General features: G+C 49.7%; 1 protein-coding gene across 4 annotated transcripts in view; it reads left to right on the top strand.

The window, feature by feature from the left end:
• LOC105484103 (Wnt family member 5B) overlaps nt 1-19,695 on the top strand; it is a 131,037-nt gene that overhangs the window by 109,026 nt on the left and 2,316 nt on the right. For 3 of the 4 annotated variants that reach the window (XM_011745350.3, XM_011745352.3, XM_011745349.3), the window contains exons 2-5: nt 273-409; nt 1,631-1,878; nt 8,893-9,185; nt 14,943-18,967. In XM_011745350.3, the coding sequence (XP_011743652.1) occupies nt 273-409; nt 1,631-1,878; nt 8,893-9,185; nt 14,943-15,401 (1,137 nt within the window). In that variant the 3' untranslated portion in view covers nt 15,402-18,967. Of the gene's footprint in view, nt 1-272; nt 410-1,630; nt 1,879-8,892; nt 9,186-14,942; nt 18,968-19,695 lie in introns of those variants that run through there. The other variant, XR_011609460.1, reaches the window with a different exon arrangement.

The raw sequence follows: 19,695 nt of genomic DNA, 5'->3' as shown, positions 1-19,695 counted from the left end.
TACTTGTTTTCATTTCTGTTTCTGGTTTCTCAGATCATTATTTCTTTGGAAATTAAGCCCTGCGCAGGGCTCCCACAGTTTGGGGTAAGAGACAGAAGTCCTAGGGTGGGAAGATGAGCGGTGGGAGGTGGAGACTGGAAAGAGGCCGAGCTTCTTTGTGGGGAGCAAGCAGCATGTAAGCATCCGTGTACTTTTCTCCACCTCACCCTGGCTCCTGGTGTGCCCTTATCCGCTGGGCTTCCACACTGACTCTCCATTTCTGTTTTCTCCAGGGAGCCCTACTCTGGAAGCTGTCAGTCCCAGGGCACTGGGGAGGGCTGAGGCCGACCATGCCCAGCCTGCTGCTGCTGTTCACTGCTGCTCTGCTGTCCAGCTGGGTTCAGCTTCTGACAGACGCCAACTCCTGGTGGTGAGTGAGAGGGGCTGAGGTCCTGCCTGCACAGCCGGAGGCCGCCTTCAGCGGCTGAGATGAGGAGGAAGGACACCGTGTGTCCATGGTACCTTGATTCCTAGGAAAACTAAGGGCCTCTTTTATCCCAGGAAAACTAAGGGCGCTCTGTGCCTCTCTCAGCCCTTACCTTTGTCAGGGTTCCCTGAGGATAAAGGATCCGTTCATTTGATTTTTTTTCTCTAATCCTGTCCACATTCCCTTTTCCTTGGACCTTCCCTCTTGCCCATGAATTGTTAGAAATTGCTCTTGGGTTAACAAGAATATCAATACTTTGCAGTTTTTTGTTCCTTTGTTTTGTGTGTTCTGCTGGTAGGAGATAGAATTCCTCTTTTCTAAGTCTGAAGGCCAGATGAGGGGTTCACAGCACCATGGGTGGCTGGCTTTCTTCTTGTGTTTTAAAGGCTATTGTCATTGCCAAGTTGACATGGAAATGGCAGGCAATCACCACCTATTTTGCATGGTCTCTGCCACTAGCATTTTTACTCAGATGGCAAATCTGCAGCCTTCTCATCTAACACTCTATATGGGTGGTAGATGATGAGCAAAAGGGAGAGCCTCTGAACTGGTGAAGAGTGGATGAGAGGAGGCTCAAAGTGAGACATGGCAGTGAAAACATGTAGAATAGATCGTGATGTATGTAAAGTGATTGGATGTTAAAGGCACAAGGGGAGTCCCATGCAAAGGAATTGATTGCTTTCATGGCTTACCATGCACTTGGGCTGCATTGAACTAGTCACTCCTATTCCTTGAATGAGGCCTGTGCTCTCCCGTTGGGGTTTGGCTCCTTTTGCCCTCTACCTAAAATGAAGAGCTGCCCCCCACCCCTTGTCTTCTTATCTGCCTGCCCCCCCCATTCTTAAGATCCAGTTCAAATTCTGGCCATTTCCCTATAAAGGCTTCTCTTCAGCCTTAAGAGCTGTTTTCCTCTCTGATCACAGCAGATCCAGACACTCGAGTCTGTCTGGGGCATTTGGCCTCTCGCGTGTCCTTTGTGTTCATGCCTCAGCTTCCTTCAGTTTGTCCTTTGAAGGCCAGAACTCTGATTTACTAATTTTTCTTTCCAGGGCCTTGTACACAGGGAAGCATTCCCTAAATGTGCTGAATGAATGACTTCATGCTGCACACGGGCGCATGCTCACGCCTGGGCCTTTCTTTCCCCTTTCTGGATTGCTGTCACAGGTCATTAGCTCTGAACCCGGTGCAGAGACCCGAGATGTTTATCATCGGTGCCCAGCCCGTGTGCAGTCAGCTTCCTGGGCTCTCCCCTGGCCAGAGGAAGCTGTGCCAACTGTACCAGGAGCACATGGCCTACATAGGGGAGGGAGCCAAGACAGGCATCAAGGAATGCCAGCACCAGTTCCGGCAGCGGCGATGGAACTGCAGCACGGTGGACAACGTGTCTGTCTTTGGGAGAGTCATGCAGATAGGTAAGAGGCCATTACAAGAGGGCTCGGCTAAGGAACTGCACTCGTTTGGGAACAATGAAGCGCTCTCAGGACTGGCACAGGGAGAACCCAAATGGAGCCTAACTGGGCTCTCTCTAGGCTTGGCAGCGGTGTGCACCAAGCACCGAGAGAGGCACATGAGGAAGTGGGCTCTGGGAGGCTGCAGGAAGCACATGCTTCATGGTCCTCTAGCTCTCTGCCTTCCAGCCTCACCTGGGGCAGGCTGCTTGGGACTCATTGAGAGGGGGCAGAACATCTGAGTTGACTTAGAGTGGATTAGGAGAGCCGCCCATCGCCACTGCCTTTGTCTCTCAGCACAAAAAAGAGCCTTGGGTAGAGAACCAGAAATTGCATCCCTGAACGTCTGTTGGATTTTTGTCTTTTCCACTTGAACCTTTGAAACAGAGATAGAAATGTTGGGCCAAACTGGTGATAGCTGTCACTAACCCAACCCCATCCAGTCCCAGCTTTTTCATTTGAAAGGGATGTGTGAACCTGGGGGAAGGGGTTAGACGAAAGAAAAGATGAGAGGGAGAGGGCCAAGTCTTCCTGGATTCCTGTCCCTTCCCCTCTCCCACTGCTGGCCTAGGATTCTTGGGCTACCCTATGGCTTAGATGGAGGTGTGATCTGAGGTCTAATTGTTTTCGGTCCTTTTGAAATGCAATCCTCCCCTCTCTGGCAAGAAATTGAGAAATCCGGCCCTATTCTACTGGGTCTTATCCCCAGGGCCATAAAAGCGAAGTGTTAGAATGCTGTGTTCCTTCTGCCTGACATTCTCCCAGAACACCTCCCTTCAGAAGGTTACCTGAGGCTGGAGTTTCCTCAGAGAGGGATTTCAGCCTGGCAGGGGAGTTGGGGAAGTAGAGATTTCTTCGTGCTCCTCTCTTAGGGAGGATACTCAGAAGGCTCCTTGCCCCTCCCACTTATTCCAGACCTCTTTCCCTACCCTCTCTGTCCATATCAAGAAGTAAGGCCCAATGCAGTGGCCTGTAATCCAGCACCTTGGGAGGCTGAGGCAGGAGGATTGCTTGAGGCCAGGAGTTCAAGACCAGCCTGGGCAACACAGTGAGACCTCTGTCTCTATTAAAAAAAATTTTTTTAAGAGAGAGAGGGAATTAAAGATGGGGAAAGTACACGTTGAAACTTGCTCCTCTCGGCCGGGCGCGGTGGCTCACGCCTGTAATCCCAGCACTTTGGGAGGCCGAGGCGGGCGGATCACAAGGTCAGGAGATCGAGACCACGGTGAAACCCCGTCTCTACTAAAAATACAAAAAATTAGCCGGGCGCGGTGGCGGGTGCCTGTAGTCCCAGCTACTCAGGAGGCTGAGGCAGGAGAATGGCGTAAACCCAGGAGGCGGAGCTTGCAGTGAGCCGAGATCGCGCCACTGCACTCCAGCCTGGGCGACAGAGCGAGACTCCGTCTCAAAAAACAAACAAACAAAAAAAACAGAAACTTGCTCCTCTCTTGCTTCCTTCGGTATCAACTCAGGATGCATGAAAGGAAGGTCCTAGTGTTCCTGGGACAGTCTTAGGGGCGGCTTTCCCAACAGAGTGGACTTGGGGGTTTAGTGGGATTTACTTACAGTTTATTGATTCTTCTCAAACCCACTTGGCATTTGTCTCTTCTTTCTGGCGAAAATCTTGGCAGCACTCCTGCCCTGTGTTGTGGGCAAGGAGACTAGGACGGCCCAGGTGCAGAGAGAGTCTCCTCTGATGTCTTCAGTGGAGTTAATGTCTCTTGGGGACCTAATGTAGGCCTGATGTTGGCTAGATCCTTTTCATGTGTATTTCATGTGCCTAAAGGCCCCAAAGTGAGGCTGTACCTTAGGAAAGAAAGGGGTTGGCAAGAAAAGACACCCCGCTGGGTTCAGATGTGCACTAGGTGCCTAGCGAAAGCAAACCCTGTCGAAGACAGCCCATCTCTGTGTGCCCTATTCTGTTACAAAATGGAACCCTTCTGTTTGCCTGATTTTCCCCTTCCTGTTTATAGCATCACTGAAGGCTCATGCTACCTGGGAGGCTGTCCTCCCTTCCTCCCCCCTGAGCCCAGAGTAGCTCCTGGTGAGTCCTGGGTCGCCCTATCTTGAGAATGACGAAGGCTTCCTTTCTCCTTTGAAGCTGCTGCGAAAGTCGGTCACCAGAGGGCGGCAGAGCAGCTTGGAGGAGCCTCTGCCCGTTGCCCAGCCTCTGCTTAGGGAGCTTGGAGGCACCTTGGGCTGCTATGGAACAGAGAGGGCATGAAATTGTTCTGCTCTCTCCTGTAGGGGAAAGACACGCGTCCCTCATGGCTGTTTTTTTTTTTTTTTAGCCGTTTATTCTTGAGATGGTTAGAGATTCAGCTCTGAACTGTTGCATATATAGATAAACCCCAACGTTGCATGTCCATTCTGAAACCCCGAATTACCTCTTTCTTGCTGAAGGTAGCAACAGTAGATGGCACTCAGTAGGCTTACCCAAGGGCCCAAAGGCTGCCCCATGAAGGCAGAGCTACCGACACTCAGCTTCTGATGAAGCCCCGACTGAAAGAGGCAGGCAGCGCTCCGGAGGGCAAATCTGGACCCCAAACCGTCATGATAGGGTAGAATCGTCTGAGTACAAAATGTCGGGTGTGTTAGTTCAGCTGCAGGTACGTGATTTTAAAAGGCAGTTCTGAGAGGGCTGATTCAACTCTGAAAAGTGTGTTTGCTAAAGAATGATAGAAATAAATCAGACATATGTAGCTTGGAAAAGTGAAAACGTAAAAGACTTAATAGTTGTTTTCAAACACGGAAGAGCTGTCAAATGGGAAAGGGATTATACACAGTGCAACTGCAGCAGGCAGAAATCATAAGGAGGCATATTTCAGCTTAATACAAGAAGGAGCATTCTGGTGATTAGAGTCATTTAAAAAAAGATGGAATGGATTGCCTTGAAAACCCAGCCCACTTCTCTGAGGAACTCTGTAGAGGGCAAGCTCCCGGTGGATATGGAGGATAGCTCGGGGCTGAAGCTTGGGAGGCTCCCTCCGTTCCAGGATGCCATGTCAGGTGGTTGAGGCTGCATTTTAAGGAGATGAATTCCTCAAAGTGGGGCCCAGACCCTCCTCCCTGAGAGCCTCTTTGGCCATCTTACCATCCCCAGTGCTCCTTATCTCATTCTGAGCCCCGTAGACCAGGTCCTATTGGCCAAATCATGAATGTAACTTCCTGCCATCATTTTGGTTTTTCTTGGGCTATTCTTATTTCACAACTGACCAGAAGCCAGCCACTGGTTCATAGAGAAAAACGGACTCACTCAGCATGGTCTGTTTGTAAACTTCACTGTGTCATGCCCAGATAATCAAGAAGTAAGGCCAAGGGGGAGATTTCTGTAGACCTATTGATTGATTTCAGACTGCTTCCCTTTCTACCTTCTAAGACAAGATGTGGGATTCTCCCTGGTTTAATCTCTGAGATCAGGATTGAATCTGTTTCCTGCTAAGAATCACTCCCTTCTCTCTGTATCTTAGTCCCTATAAGTATCATTTGTTATTTCTTATAACCGCTTTATTGAGATATATAACTCACATACCATGAAATTCACCATTTTAAAGTGTACAATTCAGTGGCTCTTAGCGTATTCACAAGGTTGTGCAACCATCACCACTATCTAATTCCATAACATTTTCACCACTCCATAGAGAAACTGCATACTTGTTAGCTGTCACTCTCCGTATTCCAACCCCCAACCCTAGGTAACCACTATTCTTTCTCCACGGATTTGCCTATCCTGGGCATTTCTTATAAACGGGATTATATAATATATGGCCTTTCGTGACTGGCTCCTTTTACTTAGCACCATGATTTAAAGGTTCATCTGTGTTGTAGTCTACATATATTTCTTTTTTTTTTTTTTTTTTTTTTTTTGAGACAGGGTCTCACTGTATTGCCCAGGCTAGAGTGCAGTGGTGTAATCATAGCTCATTGCAGCCTCCAGCTCCTGGGCTTAAGCAATTCTTCCACCTCAGCCTCCTGAGAAGCTGGGACTACAGGCACATGCTATCATGCCCAGCTAATTTTTTTTTTTGAGATGGAGTTTCACTCTTGTTGCCCAGTCTGGAATGTAATGGTATGATCTCGGCTCACTGCAACCTCTGCCTCCTGGGGTCAAATGATTCTTCTGTCTCAGTCTCCGATTAGCTGGGATTATAGGTACCTGCCACCACGCCTGGCTAGTTTTTGTATTTTTAGTAGAGACAGGGTTTTACCATGTTGGCCAGGCTGGTCTCGAACTCCTGACCTCAGGTGATCCATGCTCCTTGACCTCCCAAAGTGCTAGGATTACAGGCATGAGCCACCATGCCCAGCTTAATTTTTTCTTTTTTAATGTTTTTGTAGAGATGAGGTACTGCTATGTTGCCAAGCTGTTCTGAAACTCCTGGCTTCGAGTGATCCTCCTGTCTCGGCCTCCCAAATTGCTGGGATTACAGGTGTGAGTCACCACACTCAGTCACTTTTTATGGCTGAGTAATATTCCATTGCATGGATAATACCACATTTTGATTACCCATTTACCCACTGATAGTTTGGTTGTTTTCATTTTTTGCCTGTTATGAATAATACCACAAGAAGCATTCCTATGCCAGTTTCTGTGTGGACATATGTTTTCATTTCTCTTGGGTATAAAGGCACTCTCAAGATATTGCAGGTTTGCACGTTTGGTTCCACTGTACTGCAATAAAGTGAATATGCAATAAAGTGAGTTGCATGAATTATTTGGTTTTCCAGTGCATATAAAAGTTATGGTTACACTATTCTATAGTCTATTAAGTGTGTAATATTACATCTTAAAAAAAGGTAGATTCCTTAATTAAAAATATTTTATTGCGGCCGGGCGCGGTGGCTCACGCCTGTAATCCCAGCACTTTGGGAGGCCGAGGCGGGCGGATCACAAGGTCAGGAGATCGAGACCACGGTGAAACCCCGTCTCTACTAAAAATACAAAAAATTAGCCGAGCGCGGTTGTGGGCGCCTGTAGTCCCAGCTACTCGGGAGGCTGAGGCAGGAGAATGGCGTGAACCCGGGAGGCGGAGCTTGCAGTGAGCCGAGATCGCGCCACTGCACTCCAGCCTGGGCGACAGAGCGAGACTCCGTCTCAAAAAAAAAAAAAAAAAAAATATTTTATTGCTAAAAAATGCTGACAGAAACACAAAGTAAGTACATGCTATTGGAAAAGTAGCACTGATAGATTTGTAGCAGGATTGCCACAAACCTGCAATTTGTAAAAAACGCAACACCAGCCGGGCGTGGTGGCTCGTGCCCGTAATCCCAGCACTTTGGGAGGCCCAGGCGGGCAGATCACAAGGTCAGGAGATCGAGACCATCCTGGCTAACACAGTGAAACCCCGTCTCTACTAAAAATACAAAAAATTAGCCGGGCGCGCTGGCGTGCACTTGTAGTCCCGGATACTCTGGTGGCTGAGGCAGGAGAATGGCGTGAACCCAGGAGGCGGAGCTTGCAGTGAGCCAAGATTGTGCCATTGCACTCCAGCCTGGGCGACAGAGTGAGACTCCGTCTCAAAAAAAAACCAAAAACAAACAAAAAACGCAACACCTGCACAGCAGAGGAAAGCTGAGCACAGTAAAACAAGGAGCTTTGCCTGTGTTCTTAGGAGTGGGATTGCTGTGTCCTGTGGGAACTCTGTGTTGAACCTCGTGACTGTTAGCCTTAGACTGCCAGATTGTTTTCCAAAGCAGCTGCACCGCTTACCATTCCCACCCACAGTAAGGGAGGTTTCTGTTTTTTCCATATTCTCACCAACTTGTTATTGGCCGTCTTTTTGATGATAGCCATCCTAGTGGATGTGATTTGGGCTTGCATGTCCCTGACAGCTTAAGTATTCTGAAACAGGCATTTTACTGAAATAGAACATATATTATATGAATTTTTAGGTGGTTCACCCCAACAGTAAAGGGGAGGAACATAGTTGGGATTTTCTACTGGAAAATGATCTGGGTATTAAGAGGGACCGTGATGAGTGTCTGGAATTGTAGGTGCTATAAATGTGGTTCCCAGTGCTCTTGAGTTAGCAGGCAGTGTGGATCCTGTGGAAGAGAGAGGAAGACAGCGTGGATCTTTCTAGACACTGTAATTCTAGTTCATTTTTGACTCCTGGCCTCTGCCACTGTCTAGCTAGATAATGGCAGCAGTACAGACAGACAGATGTGCAACTCATAGAGTGATGAGAAATGGCATCTGTGAGGGAGATATTTGTTAGGCTACAGTGTCCTACTCTTGATCCCATGATTTCTGCCTTAGCCTTCCGTTCGACTCCCGTGTTCTATGTGTTTCTGAATGCCTATTCTTCCCTCCGCTGAGGTCTCCCTCCTAGGAACCTACAGGTCACACAGGCTCTTCTGCAGTGGGTATTAGTGAGGCCAGGGCTGGAGGGACTTTTGTTTTGTTTTGTTTTTGTTGTTTTCTTGTTTGTGTTTTTGAGACAGTCTCACTCTGTCGCCCAGGCTGGAGTGCAGTGGCCCTGTCTTGGCTCACTGCAACCTCCGCCTCCTGGGTTCAAGCAGTTCTCTGCCTCAGCCTCCCAAGTAGCTGGGATTACAGGCACCCGCCACCACGCCCAGCTAATTTTTTGTATTTTTAGTAGAGACGGGGTTTCACCATCATGGCCAGGATGGTCTTGAACTCCTGACCTCGTGATCCACCCGCCTCGGCCTCCCAAAGTGCTAGGATTACAGGCGTGAGCCACCGCGCCCGGCCAGGGACTTGTTTTATTCTGGGTGGTTTCCTAGGGCTGAGCTAGGGCCCAGAGGCGGAAATAAAACTGAGCCGATTTCAGCCCATTATAAAGAGACGTTTTCTAGCACTAGAGCTACAGGAAGCGAAAAGCGCTCCTCCTGAGCCCCCTGCCCCAGGAGTGTCAGCAGAGGCTGCGGTGTGCGGGTCAGTCGGGGAGATGGGGAGGAGGACAGTCGCTGGGAGAGGACAGTGCACCCCCTCACTGCCCCTGCCTCGTTTTGCAGGTAGCCGTGAGACCGCCTTCACCTACGCAGTGAGCGCCGCAGGTGTGGTCAACGCCATCAGCCGGGCCTGCCGCGAGGGCGAGCTCTCCACCTGCGGCTGCAGCCGGACCGCGCGGCCCAAGGACCTGCCCCGGGACTGGCTGTGGGGTGGCTGTGGGGACAATGTGGAGTACGGCTACCGCTTCGCCAAGGAGTTTGTGGACGCCCGGGAGCGAGAGAAGAACTTTGCCAAAGGATCGGAGGAGCAGGGCCGGGTGCTCATGAACCTCCAGAACAACGAGGCTGGCCGCAGGGTAAGCTGGGCCTCCCCGGCCTCCCCAGCACTGCAGACCTCCGGGGCTGTTCCCGGGCTGTGCCACCAGCTGTGGCCTGGCCATCAAGGAAACGGGTTCGTCTGACCGTGAAGATTCTTACCTACAATTGCAAGTTTAGATGTCCACACTATTGAACAAATCCTTTTCAAAATGCCTCACTTCCCAATGGGCACATGTGCTTTTTTTTGTTTGTTTTTTGTTTTGTTTTGTTTTTCACTTACTTTATTATTTCACAGTTCCTAGAGGACTTAGGTGCAATGTTTGGATCAGAATTCCAGACGTAAGGATTAGAGCAGAGCTCTTGTCTTGGCCACCCCTGCTTTGCAACTTGAACAGATAATGCGATTGGGTGTTTAGGCCATTAGACCTCATCTAGGGTTTATGCTCTGTTAAAGGCTCCGGTAAAACCAGAGTCGACTTTTAAGAACTGCTATCATACGTATCCAGAAACCCAGTCAAAAAACATATTCAAGTACTAATGACAAACACACTTCTGTGCTAGGAGTGTTTAAACCTAAGTGGAAGTGGGAGAAGACAGCCATCTGTTTAAGGTTCACGGAAACAGCCTCCCCAGTCTCACGTAAGATGTGACCGCCTTTTAAGCCTCAGTTTCAGTAGAAACAACAATGCAGGTTTGAGGGGAGCTTGGTTCATTGCACGTGCAGAGCACACCTGGGCAGCAGCTTCAGGGCCCCAGGTGGCGTGCTGGAAAGCGGGAACCCTCTCCGTCTGCACCTTGTTCCTGAAAACCCCTCTGGGCATGCATCCGGCCTCCACTTTTCTTTGCTTCCCCCATCATGGCTGCCTCTGCCACACGAAACTGGAGGGCCTGCCCCGCGAGACTGGAGGGCCTGCCCCACAGGAAGCTCTGCCTTTTGCTGCTTCTGCATAGTCAATGTTGATAGGGACCGAGGGCGACATGGGTGTGCACCCGGGTTTCCCCTGAGAAAGATCTGAGGTCTGAGCACTGGGTGGCGAGAGGCTCTTTCTCCTGCAAAAAGAGCTCTCAGGAGACAGCACGGACTTCTTTCTTGGAGTGTTGTCCCCACTCGGGTCTATGTCAAGCCAGCTGGCTCTGGTTCCCAGGTGACGTATTGTAACAAAGATGAACTCACTCAAAAATGAGAATGGTGGCCAGGCGCAGTGGCTCACGCCTGTAATCCCAGCACTTTGGGAGGCAGGCAGGTGGATCACCTGAGGCCAGGAGTTCGAGACCAGCCTGACCAACATGGTAAAACCCTGTCTCTACTAAAAATACAAAAAATTAGCTGGGCATGGTGGTGCGCACCTGTAATTCCAGCTACTTGGGAGGCTGAGGCAGGAGAATTGCGTGAACCTGGGAGGTGGAGGCTGCAGTGAGCCGAGATCACACTACTGCACTCCAGCCTGGGCAGCAAAGCAAGACTCCATCTCAAAAAAAAAAAAAAATGAAAATGGCAATTTCTTAGAAGTTTAATGGTGGCACCCTGGTGATTCAGTAACAGGGTATGAATATATGCCTCAAACTTTCTTTACATAGCAAAATCTAAAAATGTGAACTCATGAGAGGCTGGGCATGGTGGCTTATGCCTGTAATCCCAACACTTTGGGAGGCCGAGGCGGGTGGATCACCTGAGGTCAGGAGTTCAGGACCAGGCTGGCCAACATGGTGAAACCCCATCTGTAGTAAAAATACGAAAAATTAGCCATACGTGGTGGCACACGCCTGTAATCCCAGCTACTTGGGAGGCCGAGGCAGGGGAACTGCTTGAGCCGGAGGTTGCAGTGAGCCGAGAGCGTGCCGCTGCACTCCAGCCCAGGCAACAGAGCAAGACTCTGTCTCAAAAAAAAAGAAAAAAAAAAGTGTGAACTCATATATTGGAGCACATATCAAAGAAATGGAATAGGAAGTGTCTTTTCTCTGAGTGGGGATTTTGTGGTATTGGCTGGATGGAATGTGGCACCTGTGTGCATAGCGTCACCCGCCGTGGGGTATCGGGTAGAGACCAGAGTGGATTATTTGCCCAAGGGTCTTCCTTACACCTCCCCTATCCAAAGGCTACTTTTGTTTCCCAGAAAAGGACGTGTGTAAGGTGGTGTCAGTCTGTGGTGATGTTAGGAGTTCTGGTAGTTGCTAATCCAGGGCAGAGAGACTGGAGGCATCTCAGGTGACTTCTGCTCAGGGCGTGTGTGCAGCCTCCCGGTCTCTCAGGCACCCTGTCCGTCTCCCAGTCCATTTGCCCACGTCTTCGGGTGTCTGAGCCTGAGGAGTAGAGACGTCAGTGAAGGGGTTAAGATCCACACTTTATCTCTTGAATGCCCAGAGTCGATCCAGTTTTTGAGATCCTAGTTGAAACACTGCCCTCCCTAGTCCCCGTTGTTAGTAGTTTTTCTCCCGCCTGATCTTCAGTCGGGCGTTCTTGCTCTTCTCAAGTATTCCTTACTCCACCTCTGCCTTGGGAGGTTGGCGGTAGGTTCCCGTGGGCAGGGATTGCCCTCTCTACCCCTTTGTTTCAACCGTCCCTGTGCTGTATGTGGGTGGGGCAAATGGATACGCACAGAGGAGTTCCGTGTTGCCTCCTCGGGAGAGGTCAGATTCACAGAGGCTGCTTTCAGCTCTGCTGAGCTGTGCTATGGTGTCCGCACGTGCCTGTGACCAGGCAGGTGCCACCCACTCTTCCCCTTTCCCCTGCTGCTGAGTCCGTCTCACTTTATTGCCCTTAATTGTTTGTTGACTTGTCTGGGCTCTTATCTGGCAGCCTTCTCTCCCATCGAGCTTGTTCCTGGCTCCACACCTTCCCTGTCTGTCTCCCCGCTTAGCCCCTTCCTTCAGGCGCCACACCTCTCCTCTTCCTTAACTCCTTATCTCTCCCTTTGCCTCTGCTTGCTTCAGGTTGGGAATTCCTGGCCCTGTCTATTTTTTATCCTCTCCAAGGAACAGGCCTCGGCCATCAGTCATCATCTGAGGCCGGAGGTATTCAGTGCCTGCCTCCTCACACCGACACACAAAGTTCTCCAGCAAGGACTGAGTGATGGCTGGGATGGAAAATAGACAAGTATTTTAGAACCAGATTAAAAAGAAGAAAAGATTATCCAGGATCTGACGTCTTGACACAGAGTCAATCTTAAGCTCCTTTGCCAGAAGTTTCTCTTGGCCTGCAAGAGCATCTGATAGCTCCTTCTTAGACAGTGGCGACAGCACCCGCGGCTGATGTTGTTCTGCCACTGAAGGGTTTGTAAGCATTTTCCAGATAAAAGCCTGGTGCCTAATCCTGTGACATTCCTGTCTGTCACCAGGCTCGACACACCATTAGATAGAAGTGGAAGAGGAGCTGAGAGGGCTTTTCCAGGGACAAGTTGTAGAACTAAAATATTTTTTAAAGCTTTTTTTTTTTTGGCTTTTTGAGTTAGCAGTCTGGGCTGAAAATTGGCATTTCCCCCTATCGCCTACAAAAGGAGCTTGTGTGTGTGTGATATATATATATCAATAGTAAAATATGAAAAAAATTGCAGATATTCCTATCTCTACAACATCTTTGAATTAGGGAAGGATGGAGGGGGTGTTTAAACTGGTGCGCTTCCTCTTGGATTTGTTTTCCTAAAATTCTGGTCCTTGCCCTCCAGAGTCTTGCTCCGACTCTCCTTCCCCAACTCTGAGTGTTTGCCCTGCAAGAGATGCTTATCCGTGCCCTGAGCTGCTAAGCAACAAGGTGCGCAGTTTCCAACCCTTAATGTTTCCTTCTCTCAGCAATGCCAGACGCCTGTCATCCCTCTCTAAACCAAGGACCATTTCCAGAGGAATGTCAGGCTGCAGCTGAGACCCAGGGCATTTGGGCCGGAAGGGTAATTGCAGGCCCCGTCTTTGAAGTGTCTGTGGGAATGGGGTGTCAGTTCCTTTATGTCTTGGACCTGGAGCTGCCCGGCTAAGTGCTGGTGCCTTTCACCTTGGGAAGAGCCTTCCTTTCCTTCCTCCTCTGCTCTAAGCCAACTTTGAGCCCCAAGATGGGAGTGGATAAGTGCTTGTTGTTCTGACTCCTTTCTGGGTGGCCTTGGAGGTTAGTGAGCCTCTCTAGAGCTTCAGTTTTTCCACCATAAAATAGTGGGAATAATTCCGTCCCGGAAAAAACTCAGGAAGACTTTTGACAACAGTCGTATGCACTGATGATGGCTGTGCTGTCTCTTGCACCTGCAGTGGTCTCTGCTTAGCTCTGAATAAAGACACAATCTGGGGGCTCTTGAAAAGAAATCTAAGAGAAACCCTTGAAAAATGAGTCCTGACTCAGTTGGTGACAATGGCTGTGCATAAGAAAATGGTCTGCAGCCGGCTTGCGTTTTCATCCCGCCATCTGCACGCCTGGGCCTGCTGCCAGGGTTGGTTGCCATGGTGCGTCCATGTGCTGCCGTTGAAAAGCACTTTGTACGCAGCTTTCTGGTCTGCTCTTGCTTTTACGTTTTGATTTGGGATAACTCAAGTTCGCATCTACTCCACGTTGCGATGTTCTGTGACTTCTGGGTTAGACTTGTTTTCGACAAAGTGCTCCCGCAGGCAGGCCCAGCCACTTGCAGTTCCCTTGCACGTTGCCTCACTGTGTCACTCCGCCTCTCCCGGGGGGTCTGGGGGCTGCTAGAGAGGAAGACAAGTGGTCTTGCTTACAAATGGATGGCGTATGGCAAGACTCCTGATGACTCCATGGAGCTAGTGACCACGTGGCAACATGGGGAAAGGGGCCATTTAATTCTCAGGGTATTTGACAAGATCAGGGAGAGTTTTGGGCTAACCAGGGCTATGCCAGGGATTTCTGTGATAGGCTTGTGATACAACTGGATTCTTTTTTCTGACTTGTGCTCCTATCATGCAAAAGCTCGACACATTTTGTTGTTTTGTTGTGTTTTGCTTTGTTTCTAGAGATGGAGTCTTGCCCTGTTGCCCAGGCTGGAGAGCAGTGGCACAGTCATAGCTTGCTGCATCCTCAAATTCCTGAGCTCAAGTGATCCTCCTTCCTTGGCCTCCCCAGTAGCTGGGACTACAGGCACTAGCCACAGTGCCTGGCTGTATTTTGTTGGATATTATTTATTTGTTTGAGGCTTTGATCAAGACGGAGATATCTTTGTTTTCCGATTGTGAAAAGGATGCATTGATTGTAACAGGTTTTGAAGAATGAGAAACTGATAGAGTAGAGAGTGAAAGTGCCTCGGTGCCATCCTCTTGGCTGATAGGAACAGGTTGCCTTGCCTCCCCGGTGTTATTTTCTGTGGCGCCCCTTTCATGTTTTCCCTCTGAGCACCCGAGCACCCTGGAAGGATCTTTCCATGCATTTGAAAAGCTATCTCAGGCCGGGCGCGGTGGCTCAAGCCTGTAATCCCAGCACTTTGGGAGGCCGAGATGGGCGGATCACGAGGTCAGGAGATCGAGACCATCCTGGCTAACACAGTGAAACCCCGTCTCTACTAAAAATACAAAAACTTAGCCGGGCGCGGTGGCGGGCGCCTGTAGTCCCAGCTACTGGGGAGGCTGAGACAGGAGAATGGCGTGAACCCGGGAGGCGGAGCTTGCAGTGAGCTGAGATCCGGCCACTGCACTCCAGCCTGGGTGACAGAGCGAGACTCCGTCTCAAAAAAAAAAAAAAAAAAGAAAAGCTATCTCTCCCCATACCCTACCCGCCCCTCCTGTGTCCGAGGCCTGTGACTACCCCAGCCACCCTCTGGGCCTCTTCTGCCGGGATCCTCCTTTTCACTCCCTTCTTTCTCCTCCCCTAGGCTGTGTATAAGATGGCAGACGTAGCCTGCAAATGCCACGGCGTCTCGGGGTCCTGCAGCCTCAAGACCTGCTGGCTACAGCTGGCCGAGTTCCGCAAGGTGGGGGACCGGCTGAAGGAGAAGTACGACAGTGCGGCCGCCATGCGCGTCACCCGCAAGGGCCGGCTGGAGCTGGTCAACAGCCGCTTCACCCAGCCCACCCCGGAGGACCTGGTCTACGTGGACCCCAGCCCTGACTACTGCCTGCGCAATGAGAGCACGGGCTCCCTGGGCACGCAGGGTCGCCTCTGCAACAAGACCTCGGAGGGCATGGATGGCTGTGAGCTCATGTGCTGCGGGCGTGGCTACAACCAGTTCAAGAGCGTGCAGGTGGAGCGCTGCCACTGCAAGTTCCACTGGTGCTGCTTCGTCAAGTGCAAGAAGTGCACCGAGATCGTGGACCAGTACATCTGTAAATAGCCCGGGGGGCCTGCTCCCGGCCCCCCTGCACTCTGCCTCACAAAGGTCTATATTATATAAATCTATATAAATCTATTTTATATTTGTATAAATAAATGGATGGATGCTAAATAATGAAAAGATGAAAATGGAAAGGAAAAGCTTATTTAAGAGATGCTGGAGATCTTTGAGGAGTGGACTTTGCTGGTTCTCTCCTCCTGGTGGGTGGGAAACGGGGCTTTTTCTCTCCCTCTGGCGAGGACTCTCAGGATGTAGGGACTTGGAAATATTTTCTGTCTGTCCACCATGGCCTGGAGGAGGGAGGTTGTGGTTGGATGGAGGAGACGAGCTTGTATGGAAGTCTGGAGTCTTTGTTGGTTAGATGACTGCCTGTGACCCTGGCCACTAGGCCAAGAGGCCCTACGAAGGTGGCGGGAACTCAGCTTCAACCTCGATGTCTTCAGGGTCTTGCCCAGAATGTAGATTGGTTCCCTAAGAGGCCTGGTGCCCTCTTACTCTTTCATTCCCGTGCATATGTGCAGCATCTACAGTTTACAGGAACGGCTCCTTCCCTAAAATGAGAAGTCCAAGGTCCTCTCTGGCCCAGTGACCACAAAGAGCTCTGCACCTCCTGGACTTTGGGCCTGCCTTTCCAGCGAGAATTCTTCATCCTCCACCGTTCACTAGCTCCTGCCTGAAGAGGAATGGGGGCCGTTTGACCTGACACGTCAGGAAAGCCCTGAGCTGAATGTTTGCGCCTGGGCTGCAGAAGCCTGGGTGTGTGACCGGGCTGCGTGGACGTCATGCTGTCTTCCCCCCACGGGAGGGGAAGCTTGAGCTGCTGCTGTCACTCCTCCACCGAGGGAGGCCTCACAAACCACAGGACACGGCGACAGGTCAGGCTGGCGGGCCCGGCGTGCTCATCATCTCTGTCCCAGGTGTACAGTTTCTCGCTGACATTAAATGCCCTTCGTGGCGGTTTCGCTCCCTTTCCTTATTTGGACCCACACTGACCTTTCATGAGTCTCCTTTTATTTTTTATTTGATCTTTAGAACTCTCCTCCGCAGTGTGGAAGAGGGTAAGGAAACTGAGACTCCTTAGACTATATAGTCTGGTGATTAGGGAGAGGGACAGAAGAATGTTTTGAGAATTAAATAAGGTGATGCATTTAGGCATCACCCCCAAGGACTAGCACACAGTTAGACACTCAGGAAGCGGTAGCCATTACTATTACTACTGTGAACAAGGGAATTCAGCAATTTAAGCTGAAACCTCACATTTACCTTCCCCTTTCCCTTCCCCCATTTGATAGCGTGTCAAGCGAACCCTGGCTTGTTCCCTGGGTCCCTGGTAAAGCACGGGTGATGGAGATGCCCTTTGCTGTCTGCTCTGTGTTGCTGTCTGCAGTTTTGGACTCCAGTATCTGGGGCCAGGAGGGTAAGGCTGAGCTTGGGGATCCAGGAAGGGAGATGTTATTATCCTCAAAAGGGAGGAAGGAGTGATTGAGAGAGACCCTGAGCCAGGCTGCTGTACAGTGACCAGCCTGCAGGTGAGCCGGCAACTACAGAAAGACATCAGTTTTATTCTAGAAAACGTTATTTCTGGAGAAATAATTGCTGAGTTAACTTGGGTTATAATGAGCAAATTATTTTGCAAAACTGCTTAAAAGAGATTCTGCCTGAGGGCATTTATGCCATCCATACTACTTGTCTCTTTAGTACCTGAAGGAGAATGTTCTGACCCAACCAAGAACCTCAGACCTAGAGTTATTTTACCTGTAGCTAACTCACGCTGTCACCCAGATTCCTTTGGTTGATACTTTTAAGGTGACATTTCATGTTCATGAAAGAAAATGACTGAAGTTATAGTCGGGCAGGGTGGCTCACGTCTGTAATCCCAGCACTTTGGGAGGCTGAGGTGGGTGGATCGCTGGAGGTCAGGAGTTCGAGACCAGCCTTGCCTACATGGCGAAACCCCATCTGTACTAAAAATACAAAAATTAGCTGGGCGTGGTGGCACATACCTGTAATCTCAGCTACTCGGGAGGCTGGGGCAGGAGAATTGTTTGAACCTGAGAGACAGAAGTTGCAGTGAGCCAAGATCGTGCCACTGCACTCCAGCCTGGGCAACAGAGTGAGACCCTGTCTCGAAAAAAAAAAAAAAAGATTGAAGTTAATTGGTCTACAAAAGATGAAAACCATGTCCTTGTCTTCATTCGCTGACATTTAACCATCTTAACCACCTTTAACCATAACTCTCCAGTTGCACGGATCAACCATGATGATAGGGTTTTGAAACACTGGCCAACATTACTGTTCTTCCCCACATCAGTTCTAGAGGTTTGTGTATCTGGTGCTCACACTAACCTGTTTTTAGAAGCCCCCAGAAATTAGCTGAGAATGGTTGTCCACAATCCCCAGAAGTCACTTCCATGTTCATGGAGGGAGGTGGATAATCCTTATGAGAGTAAGGTTTTCCTGCAGAGTCATGGCAAGTGGTGGAGTAAATCCATTTTCTTTCTGATGTGGGGGTAAGTTGTGTTCAAATACCAGCGTGGTTGTTGCACCCACTGACCTAGTTTTCTAAGTAGGTGGAAATACGGTTATAGTTACTTGTCACTTGCTTGCTGAAGCCTGCTGGATTGACAGCTGTCTGTGAATCTGTGAAGTGACCAGTAATGCTGCGGGAATGCGGCTGGAGAATGTGGAAACCAGCTTGAGAAAAGCAAGTGAGCTTCTGCTCAGAATCATAGGATGCTAGAACAGGAAGGGAACAGGGCAATCACAACTTAAGCTTCTGGGGCTCCAGACAAGAACCTCCAGATCCTGAGCAGGTCCTACACCTCATTGTGCTTGTAAAAATGCAGAGTCCTGGGCCCCCAACACCAGGAATTCATATTCAGCTCGTTTGGGGCAGAGTGTGGGACCTGAAGGGATCCGATGCTGTTAGCTCAAAGACTACACTGGACTTGCAGATACGGAGAGCTAAGACCTGCCAGGAGGCAGGAAGCCTGGTCCTGATTCCCAGCCCAGTGCTCTTTGCAGCCCAGGCAGGGTTCCCTATACTTGAAATGTGTTATAACCAACACATAGTCTAACCAGATTGTTGCATTACTTGACCAAGCAGTCCTAGCCAGCCCAGAGAACCGTTCTGATGCGTTGGAAAGAGCTTTCTGGCACAGAGCAGAACTGATTTGCCTTGGGATGTTCCACCTCCCTCCTCTGTCTAGGATGGGTAGAGACCTACTGATCTAATTCCTGAATGTCTATCATAAGGCGATATGTTCTTAGCTATTTGTCTTTGCCTTATCTTCAAAAATTAAGATAAAGGTATGCCTGACTGCCTCCATTTAATAAAAAGACAGGATGGACAGCTAGAGGATGGGAGGGTACGAAGGCAGTCACAGGTATGGTTAAGGGTAGGGCAGGCTTCCATTCATCCAGGCATCGTGGACAGTCTCCAGAACGTGGATTCTGAGTCCTTACTTGGAGAGCCCATTTTGTTCTCTTCCACTCTCCATCCTTTGAGGTGAGAAACAAAACTTACTCTTTGTATTAAAACCTCAAATTGGCTGTTGCCTTGGAAATGCTGCCCTGCTTCCTCTCTTTAATCATTAGTATCTTATTTAAGCTCCATCATCCCCTGGAGTTTTAGGAACTAGCAAGATGTCCTCCATGAGACAGAGATCTTACAGATGCAGTAGTTTATCAGACAAGCCCATTCCTTGGGCGGAGAGCCACAGCACCCTGAGAGCGTGGGGAAAATAGTGTTTCCATCTTCAAACAGGCTCTGCTCCATGCCAGACACCACTGACACTGGGCACATGGATTTTAGGAGAACGTGTGTGTGTGTGTGTGTGTGTGTGCACGCTCGTGCACTTAGGCACACAGGAATGAATATTTTTCACTAATTGGGTGGAGGTGGAGAGGCACCAGAGACATGGAGTATGTAAAAACTGAAAACAACTCAACACTTCTGGCTGAGACATTGCAGAGCCTGGGTTGTCTATCTTCATTGTGAATGTTTGTCCTCTGCCTGGCTGGTGATGACAGGCTTCATATCTCTTGAAGGAATGTTGGGGAGCTGAGAAGGGCTGTGAGCCATGGTTGCTAAGTGTTACTGTTAGTTCTTTATTATGTAAGAATCTCTGCATTGTGTTGATACTAAAACAGTAAGTAAAGGGCGGGTGCTTTCATTCTGCTTTTACATAAGAAGTATGGGAGTTTGCCCATTTTTCTCTGAAGTAAGAAGCTTTGGGCCCAGCATTGAGGATGGGACATCAGGCAGTGTGGAAGACTGAACCCCATTCACAAT

This window comes from Macaca nemestrina, chromosome 10 (genome assembly GCF_043159975.1).
Source record: "Macaca nemestrina isolate mMacNem1 chromosome 10, mMacNem.hap1, whole genome shotgun sequence".
Lineage (NCBI taxonomy): Eukaryota > Metazoa > Chordata > Mammalia > Primates > Cercopithecidae > Macaca > Macaca nemestrina.
The sequence above is the reverse complement of the archived record's forward strand: the minus strand, read 5'-3'. Positions and strand labels throughout refer to the sequence as shown.